This window comes from Branchiostoma belcheri, unplaced genomic scaffold, assembly GCF_001625305.1.
Source record: "Branchiostoma belcheri isolate BF01 breed outbred unplaced genomic scaffold, Haploidv18h27 scaffold68, whole genome shotgun sequence".
Taxonomy (NCBI): domain Eukaryota; kingdom Metazoa; phylum Chordata; class Leptocardii; order Amphioxiformes; family Branchiostomatidae; genus Branchiostoma; species Branchiostoma belcheri.
The window spans coordinates 801,242-811,457 of record NW_017804331.1 but is presented as its reverse complement, the minus strand read 5'-3'; the positions used below and the strand labels follow the sequence as shown (position 1 = coordinate 811,457).

At 40.1% G+C, this 10,216-nt stretch overlaps 1 protein-coding gene across 1 annotated transcript in view; it reads right to left on the bottom strand.

Annotated features, from left to right (window-relative positions):
• The window catches only part of LOC109484067 (ras-related protein Rab-4B), a 51,266-nt gene that overhangs the window by 39,694 nt on the left and 1,356 nt on the right, over nt 1-10,216 (bottom strand). Inside the window, exons 2-4 of the mRNA XM_019787277.1 lie at nt 8,158-8,238; nt 5,813-5,927; nt 5,266-5,328 (exon numbers count right to left, since the gene is read on the bottom strand). Coding sequence (XP_019642836.1) covers nt 5,266-5,328; nt 5,813-5,927; nt 8,158-8,238 — 259 coding nt within the window. The remainder of the gene's footprint in view (nt 1-5,265; nt 5,329-5,812; nt 5,928-8,157; nt 8,239-10,216) is intronic.

Here is a 10,216-nt window from a genome sequence, read left to right as displayed (position 1 = left end):
CAGTTCGTCAGCTGGTTGTACGTCTCTCGGCTGTGGGAACAACGAAAAAAACTTCAAGTTCAAGTTTTCAAGTTCAAGTTTTATTCATAAAAATCAGCCTTGCAGCTAGTGCACAAACAAGCTGAATAACACTGATTTTTTACAATTGTGTAGTAAGGCCACACCAATTTAATTTCTTGGTTAACGGATTTTTCTAGAAAAATGGAGCGGGTGGGCGAAAAAAAAAAAAATAAAAACAGGCCTAGGCATCCTATTATGGCCCAAAATGGTACGATAGGAGCCATGAAGTCAACACACTAGGCTGGTTCAAAATTTAAACAATGAATTTTGTACTTTTAATGATACCACTGCGTTGAAAGATGGAATAACTATAACAACTAGGAAGATAAGGACTGTTTTCAACTGTTCAGGGCAAAATATGAGCATTTTGCAGTTGATTCTAAATTTTTATTTTTATTTGCAAATCAGAAAAAAATGAAGCGGGCGAATCCGTTAACCAAGAAATTAAATTGGTGTGGCCTAAGTACAAATACAAAATTAACATTACGATATGTATACAGTCACACAAACATACACATTACAAAGCCACACATGGGCACTAAAGTACAGTCCAGAGAGTCCTGCGAGTTACTGCAAAGACTTGTTGTACAGGCATATTGCCTTGTGTAAGAAAGAGTTTTTCAGTCTTTTTGTACGGGCCGCTGGTACCGTACATTTGTGAGTGCAGTTCCATTTCTTAAGGTCCTCCCAGTGGCCGTTGTCCTGGCCGGTGGAACCAGGTCATGGAGGGGGTGACCCTCGTTCAACATGTTCTTAAGTAGCTCAACTTTACAAATGGAACATCATACTTTCAAACCTCTTGATCAGGGCTCGAAATTAATGGTGTCCGATGGCCAGTGACCACTAAGATTTAAGCTGGGACAATTAAAAAGACAATTTGGGACATTTTCGGGACAATAGAAAAATAGTCAACATCAGAATATGCCAGCCCTCCTTTTGTTTGGCTCCGGAAAAAGCTCACCAAAATTTCCTGGCGTAGACTTTGTAACGATAATGTCATTTAGGATACAGGAGTTTTCTTTCACACAACCAATTCTCTCACCTAAAGTGCCACCGTCAAAGCGCTACCTACACTGGCTACATATAGCAGCGAGAAGCAGAACTCCAGGCAGAAACTCTGAGGAAGGTGTTTTTACAGACTTTTTACTGAAAAGTGCCACCTATCAGCTTTTCAACAAACTGCAGAGTATGCATATAGCCAGTATAACCACCTTTCGGCGTAACACACCAGCTTCTGTATCTGTATAGCCGGTATAACCGCCTTTCGGCGTAACACACCGCGGCATGCGGCGGCAGCTGGCTATATAGTATATTACACTGATCGATCAACAATCACACTGCAAACTGGGACTCTATGAACGCTATGGAATCATGCCTTCCAAATCTAGGGTCAGGATTCCAAGACGATAGGAATTTTTATTGCTCTGATTTATTGCTGACATGAAAGATTGTAGTCATTGTTTCTTGTATCTCAAAGAGGTTGATTGAGATAACATGCTGTTTTACCCGGGGAAAAGTGCTGATTGGTCAAATTTCTGATAAAACTGCTTCTAATTGGCCCATTTCTGATAAAACCACTGCTGATTGGTCAAATTTCTGATAAAACTGCTTCTAATTGGCCCATTTCTGATAAAACCACTAGTACTCCTGTCCACATCATGCTAAAAGCTCTCTGGAGACTGTGAACAAACATACAACGACCTTTCCTGTTGAAAGGGTTATCACCAAGGCCTGAAAGTTTTGTGTGTTCAGCCTAAAACGAGAGATGATCGTTCCCAAATGAAGTTAGCTAGCCACCCACTCAATCTGGATCAGGGCCAGTAGTCTACTTCCCGGCCGGAATTCGTGTTTCCACAGAAGAAAGACCGTGGGCGGACATCTGGTCGAATCAACATCACCTCTATTAGGCCACACCAAGTAAATTTTATGGATGACGTCCTTTGGAGACTCTAAATCTAATGCGAGAGGGCGAAAAAAAACAAGAAGGGCCCTAAAGAACAAGATGCCTAGATTAGAATATACTAAGAGACGGCAAATGTTAGGACACAAATTGAATGAGGTGACACAGTGTAACAAGCAAGAAGTCTTTTATTCATCATCAAAAAGCAATAAATCAGGTGGAACAGAAGTTGTCGTCCTGTCCTGTTTTCGCGTTGCGGGTTTCACGTCAATCTGACGATTTGCGGCACTGTCGTGACTCTTTGGTCATAGTTACAGGAAGCGGAATTTCTTGTTTTTTTTTCTAGGACAGCCCAAAATCAATGCGCGCGCGGACGTCATCCATAAAATTTACTTGGTGTGGCCTTATAGGAAACACTTCCTCGTATCTGACAGGACACGGCACCGCCCAGTATGACACATGTACATGTAAACGCACAAAGCTGTTCAACCTTCTCTCCGCCTGCTCAACAGAATTTGGTACATTTCATGCTATAGATAAATCTAATTTCATCCTAGAAGGCAATAACCCTTACTGTGTACAAATAGGTAAATATATGTTTAGACCTCAGAACAAGTAGTATCAGTTGACCCATCTATTGTTTTGTACGTAGGATAATTTCGTACCCATGTATAGTTGTCTTAGACCTTACGAAAGTCGCTGTACTTTTGTTGTGTCAATAGAGTTCTCTATAATGTAAAAACACCCTTCAGTCCCAATTCTGATATTTTCACTGTACTGTTATGTTCACTGTTTTTTCACTGTCACTTCTGTACCGTGAACTTATCATTACAGCTAACAAATAATTCCTGGACTTTCTTTTCCCTGCACCTGTCGCCACCATGAATGTATAGTTCCGTGAACGTGTCCATTTTTCTCAGACGGTGAACATATCTCTGTATAAAACTAGTGTCAAACCATTACCTATCAGACATGGAAATACTGGGTGCATGTGTACCTTACTGCACCCAAAATTGGAGCGTTTTTTTCTGTGGGTGCACCCAAATAGTTACAGCATATTCTTTAATTCTTAAATGTCAGAAAAGTAATAAAATCATTGTTATACTATAGTACCACACTTCTCTTCAGAAATGAAACATTTGAATTTTCTGACATTCTACTTATTTTTTTTTATATGGTGCACACAAAAAGTTTTTTGTGCACCTAATTTTTTTAGGTTGGGTGCACCAATGCACTTATTCCCAAAAATGGATTTTGAGTCCTGTACTTGCAACACTTTCTCGTATCTGACAGGACAAGGCACCACCCTCTATGACATCATGTGTAAAAAAACACCCTTCAGTTCAGATATCTCTCTAACTAGTGTCAGGACACGGTCTATATGATTTCCTGATGCTAATGGTAATACCAAATGTCTGCTAGATTTTGTTTCAGCTAGTGTAATACTATCTGTCAATTACGACACTTCCCTGTGCCCTGTTCCCTTTTTATCACATCCATGTTACATGTTATATCTATCAAGGTTCAACCATAACTACCACCATTGTTTCCTTTACTAAAGAAACCTTTTGTTGGTCAGAAATTGATCTAAGTGATTCAAAGCTGTCAGCCAACAGGGTTGCATTAATACGCTACTCAAAAGCGCTTAAACAAATGTTAAGTTGTTGCACGTTGCACACCATTATTTTACAACCGAACTTTGTTGTGAATTTTTTACGAAGAGTACTTGCAAGATAACAGATGTGTTATTTAGTGCTGCTGCTTCTCTAAATCAAATTCTGTGCTTTTTCTCTCTCCAGCTGAAATACATTCTACAACATGCTTCCTGACACTGAAATTCAGACTAAAGCTGAGGCAAGTGGCAGGCTGCCATCAAGCCCCAGTATTGCTGTGCAAGCACGTCTAACCCTCGGAAGACAGGGAACAACAGACAATAAACCGGATAGTTAGTGTGAGTGTGTGAGTTGGCAAACATCCATGTTGATGGAAACTGAAGACTTTCCTAATCTCCTTTGAAAAGGTCGCCTAGAAACTGTATCTGGCTGCTTTCTGCGGTAAGTATGGCCTGGTATTCGGAGGTTAGGAAGTGCACGACAACAAAAAACTCTGTCACAGACAACACCTGTCCTCAGCCTGTCACGAACAGTTGAATTCAAATACAAACTTTATTCATCAACTTGGCAGACTGAATTGCGTTGATTGTACAATTTTGCCAATTATAAAAACACAGTACTGTTAATAAGCAACATATCATCAGTTAAAAAGATATTATATTACATAATGGACACACAGTGATAAAAGTACGTAATATGTATAAATGTGGACGACAGAAAAATATGGGCCTTAGCCTGGATTTTGCAGGTCTTTGATGGCCCTCGGAACAAAGGAGTTTTTGTGTCTTTCAGTCCAGCTGAAACAGGTCGCGGGTTCGAATCCTACAATGTCACCGATGTTGTGCCCTTGGGAAAGGCACTTTACACGACTTTCCTCACTTCACTCAGGTGGAAATGAGTACCTAGCTTTGGTTAGGGACGTCCCTCGGATAGGACGTTAAATGGAGGTCCCGTGTTTGGGAGAGCCACACCCCACGCACGTTAAAGAACCCACCACACTTATCGAAAAGAGTAGGGGTCCTTTCCGGTGTGAGTGGTTCAAACCTTACAGTCCGGTCTTACACAGCTTGTACCTACATGTACAAAGCTGGTGTGTTACTCCTAAACGCGGGTTAACAATTATGCGAAACAAACTAAACAGGAGGCAAAGCCCTCAGGGGAGTAAACAGGTAAATTTTTCTGTCATAGCAACAGCAGCTGCCATTCTGTCCCCCTCTTCTCTGCAGTTCCTTTTTAATCTGACAGGAGGCAGCACTGCACTGTACATATTGCAACCACCTGTTCATAAACTATCAGTCAGTGCTTTACCGAAATGGGCCTCTTTTTACTTAATTGATAGATGTGAGAGCAACATTTGCCCTGTAGAAATATACACCAGCCCACAAGAGAGAGACACTTAAATGTTCTCCAGTCTTGCTTTGGGCTGTATTCATACAGTAAACTCACGTCGGCAGAACATACTGCACCTGCGGGAAACTCACGGGTTTCATTGGATGTTTGGTGAACGTTGCATCAGAATATTGCCTGTTTCAGATGATATCTATTAGGACACATCACTTGAAGACTATAGACGGGATGTCATCCTTAAATACATGAATACGGCCTTAAACAAGACTTTTTGCCAAAGTGCTGTGTACAACACATGACAGGTTTCAGGGAGGCATAACTTTAATCCTTTTAGAGCAGCCATACCTTGTGATGTCATACACCAGCAGGGCCCCTGCAGCTCCCCTGTAGTAGCTTCTGGTCACAGACCTGCAAAATGCAACGACAAATTCATTATAGCCATCTCATCATTCTTACTACTACTAGTAGTAGTAGTAGTCTTTAATAGTATCCAGTCTTTGATTATACTGTCTTTTACTACCCTGAAGAATAAAACAAAATTCATTCATATGATGTTGCTGAATTGTAGTACGTTGTTTTCTGCTTTTAGTTACAGACTTTCCAACACCATTAGCATCCGAAGCTCAAAGAACATAAGCTTGCCAATAAACACAGAAATGCTTTTGCTGGAGCAACGATTCACCTATCTTGTGAATGGTATCTCCAAATTGACGTATCTGGCAGCCTTTCGACTTACAACTTGATAAAGACTACAACATGACATGACCCTTGACCTAACCTGACCCCTGACCTGATGTGACCCCTGACCTGATGTGACCCCTGACCTGATGTGACTCCTAGCCTGGAATAACCCCTGACCTAACATGACCCCTGACCCAACCTGACCCCTGACCTGAATCTCTCCTGGCCTGCAGTGTCCCAGATCTGCAGCTTGACAGACTTGCCGCCGACGTTCACCACCTTGGAGCCGAACTCCACCCCGATGGTGTGGCTCGAGTCCTGCTTAACTGCAAGGAAAGAGGTCAAGACAAGTTTGAGTACTAGAGAAGTAACATTTGCAAAGCAAATGCATAATGTTTACCTTCGGATACGGTCTGCTCTGTTAATTCTTACTCAAACACATTTGCATACATGTACATGTATATGGTGACAGGAGTCTACATGCCTACTATGAAATTACTACATTATGTAACCCAACACTAGTTACCATGGTGACAGACGTCAACAAATCAGGTCATTGACCAGGTCAGAGGTCAGTGTTTGGAGAAGAAGAAGAGGAGGAGGAAACGTAGCAAAAACAATATGTTTTCCTTCAGTAAACATAATTACAGGTTTCGCTCAGGCACAGTATAATTTGCTGACGTGTTCTGGACACCAGACATCCTGGATTCCTGGTACTGGATATTCCATGAAACATGAGTCACTAGGACTGGAGACGTTTCAGTTTATTACGATACCCTTTAGCCCGTTAGGGCTAATCTTCCAGGGCTCATTCCACATTCCACATTACACACACAGTACAAATATACACATATGACTACAAATTTACATACGCATTGAGGTCACACGTCAGACAAGGTACTAATTATAGCTAAAATCATTGAACGAGCAAATTATCGGCTAAGTGTGAAAATAATATTACCATAGCAGACATTTCTAACACAGGGCTCGAAATTCATTTTTGAGAATAGGTGCACCTAAAATATTGGGTGCACAAACATTTTTGGGAGTGCACCATATAAAATTGAGCTAGAATATAAGCAACAACATATTATGTTTTATGTCTAAAGAAAAGTACTACAACAATGATTTTATTATTTTTCAGACACTTAGATTATGCTGTATATGACAGACGTATGTAAACCTCCAAAATATTTGGGTGCAAAGGTGACTACCCATAGAAAAAATTGTTCCAAATTTGGGTGCACTAAGGTGCACATGCACCCAGTATTTCCAGCTCTGTAACAGCATCTTCCATTTTTCTTCAGCCTTATGCAAATGTCCCTGATATAATGTAATGAGAGACTCCATTGAAAGCTTCTGTAATCCGTCTATACGACCAGGATAATTACATCAGATACAATAGCCTGAATATGAAAGGGAAAAAACGACAACTGAAACATCGGGGCAATCATTAATATGTGTATCCAAGTCTTGCAATTTACAAAATGCAGGTCAAGCCAAGAGTCATATGCTGTATTGAATTCAGCAACCCTATTCAGTAAGCATATGGACTGGGCTTTTGGGGCACTATAATGTGCCATTTTCTCAATTGCATGTAAGGCTCACTTTAGACTGGAAACGCTTGAGGGGTTTCAGGGTGGAAAAACGTTTCCGATGGGTTAACCGTTTCCAGTATAAAGACGAAAAAACTCTATTTCATGGGGTTTTACGAAACATGTCCGAAACCACCTCCACCGTGGTTTTCAAAGCCTTCAGCGGGGGGCCTCATGAAATCCTTCCTGCTAGGTCTAACGAGAAAGGGTTTCGCAAAACGGCATGGGCCATGTGCTAAAGTGGGCCTTAGTCTGATTGTAACTGAGCAAAAACTACATGTTTCGCTTTTGCAAAAGGCAAATATAGTTCTCAATTAGTAGTATATTCCTCAATCAGTGCCTCTTTTGAAAGGTAGAAACACGTACCTCCAAATTTTCGATGTCTACTGTACATCTTGATCACGGAGTGACCTAGTCTCGCGAGAACACGAGACTAGGTCGAGACTTGTGAGGATCGAAAATTTGGAGGTACATGTTTCTACCTTTCAAAAGAGTCACTGATTGAGGAATATACTACTAATTGATAATTCTACGTGACTGATGAACCTCTTCAACAGTCTCCTCATCTATGTACAACAGATTTTGCCAAACCTACAGTTTAGAGCAACCCTGTACGTGGCAGTTATCTTGTGGTTGCGCTACTTGTCTGGCCACAAGACCGCGCTAACTGTGATATCACTGCTGGCTATATAACTGTCGTTATCTGTTGTCTCGAATCAATAACTCTCACTTTGTTAATAAGGTGACTTGCCTTGTAGTTCTAAGTTTATTCATTTGTTTCTCAAATTGTATTATGTGATTTGATTACTTTTTGTATTGTTTTGTCATTTTATTGGTATGGCGGCTTTGAAAAGGTGTTTCGTGTCAGAAACACCTGTTTCGCCATGCCATCCACAGTGCATATTGTACGTGGTAAAACTTAATAAACAAATAAAGAAACAAATATATTTCTGTTGCTCACATTTGCTCTCGATGAACTGGTGCAGGATACAGGACTTCCCTGTTCCCGCCGCTCCGATCACAAGGAACTTGAACAGGAAATCTGCAGAGAAAAAAAAAGGAAACAATTTTCATAATGATATGATATGATATGAATCTTTATTGCATGTTCTTGCCCAGATGGGCTAAATGCACAAGAGGATGTCCAGTATGTAAAACATGAGTATTACATACTGGAACGCTATATTCTAATGCTAATTGCTAGTAATTTATACATTACAACAATACTATATACTACCTATCATCTACTGTTAGTTGCCCTTTCTTCTCTCTTTTTGAAACATTTAGAAACATAATTACATAGTTTGTCTGCTATACATTCGTTCTTGCATGACATCAAGTGTTTAAATGTGTCCTGCTTTGACATTTTCTTGCATATCTTGTCCAAATGTAAAATATTGAATAGTTCTTGGCGTTCATCTTTATATAATGTACAGTCAAGTAGAAAGTGTATCTCGTTTTCAACATATAAATGATTACAGAATTCGCACATTCTATCTTTCAGAGGGGTACGGCTATGCCTGCCGGATTCATAATATGTCTACAAAGCTGCTTTCTCTATCTGTACGAGTGTATCTATAGTCGGTAAAACCGCCCTTCAGTGTAACACCAGCTTTGCAGGCACGCGGTGCGGTGGCAGCTGGCTACGTTACAAGTTACATTTTAAAGTGGTATATGATTCTTTAAGAATATAATCAGTTGCTTTATTTATTTTGTAATAAAAAAAATTGTATCACAAAGTTCTGCCTGGATGTCTAACCTTCGTTGATGTCTATAATGATATCAACATTATATTATTGCTTGGTTTATTTTGCACCACATAATGTTCTACCTACATCAGTACATGTCCATTGTCCAGTTTTCATCCATGTCTATAAATATAATATCAACATTTGCAGTTATGCTCTGTTGGCAGGAGATTAAAATCACTTGGTTCCTCTTTCATTGGCCACAAAAAGGAAGTGATATTTGTGGGCAAACTGTGCCCTGAAACCGATAAAGATCATTGTTGGTTCAGCAAAATACAAAACCTGAGTGAAAATCTGGTGGAGTGGAAGTATTTCTGCAGTAATGTTGGTAATGTGATATAGTAGTTGCTGCCATCTGATCTAAGAGAATCATGATTATTGTGTTAAGAGCAGTTTTGGATTATTATTAGTTGGGGCAAACAATATTATAATGTCCCCACGTTTACAATATAGACATTTCCTTGATCATATATATTGACCCTTTGACATAAGTCAGTCTGTGTACATATTTGCCCAATTAATGTAATGTCATTAAAATCAGAACTGTACATATTGTACTAGTAGTACAGGCTTTGGTCTGGTAACTCGTTGATCTCAATACCTTGAGGCATCACTGAATGTATGTCAATGATGGTTCGACATCCAGGTAATGAGATACACAAGAAATCAATCATTGACTGGATGGGGGTTGAAAATCTGTCAGACTCAGAGGTAGCATCCACTACTTTTCGTAGCTGAACTGTGTCTTAAACTTATGAAAAACTTAAACTTTTCTCCAACTCAAAATTTGACTCACCAGAAATTTTCGACCGAATCGCTCAGTCTTCCTCAGCTATCTGACCCAAATGCTGTGGACACGTGATTTTTCCCATGTGACGTCAGCAAAGGGTCAAAGGTTGTCTGAAGTCGATATCGCCCCCCGTCCCGGTTGAGCAGCATTTGGGTCAGATAGCTGAGAAAGACTGAGTGATTCAGTCGAAAATTTCTGGTGAGTCAAATTTTGAGTTGGAGAAAAGTTTAAGTTTTTCATAATGTAATTCTACCAACTCAGATGAACTTTCATGCTGGTGTCTTAAATGTATTTATTCGTAACTGTGAAAACATATTGCAGTAGATGCAGATATAATGTCCATTAATGGCTGATTGTAACTCCTATAGTTCTAATCAGGAGTGACACTGGAAATTACGAGAGAAAGGTATTAAACAGCATCTGTTTTGTATCTGTATGGCCGGTATAACCGCCCTTCGGCGTAACATACCAGCTTCTGTGTC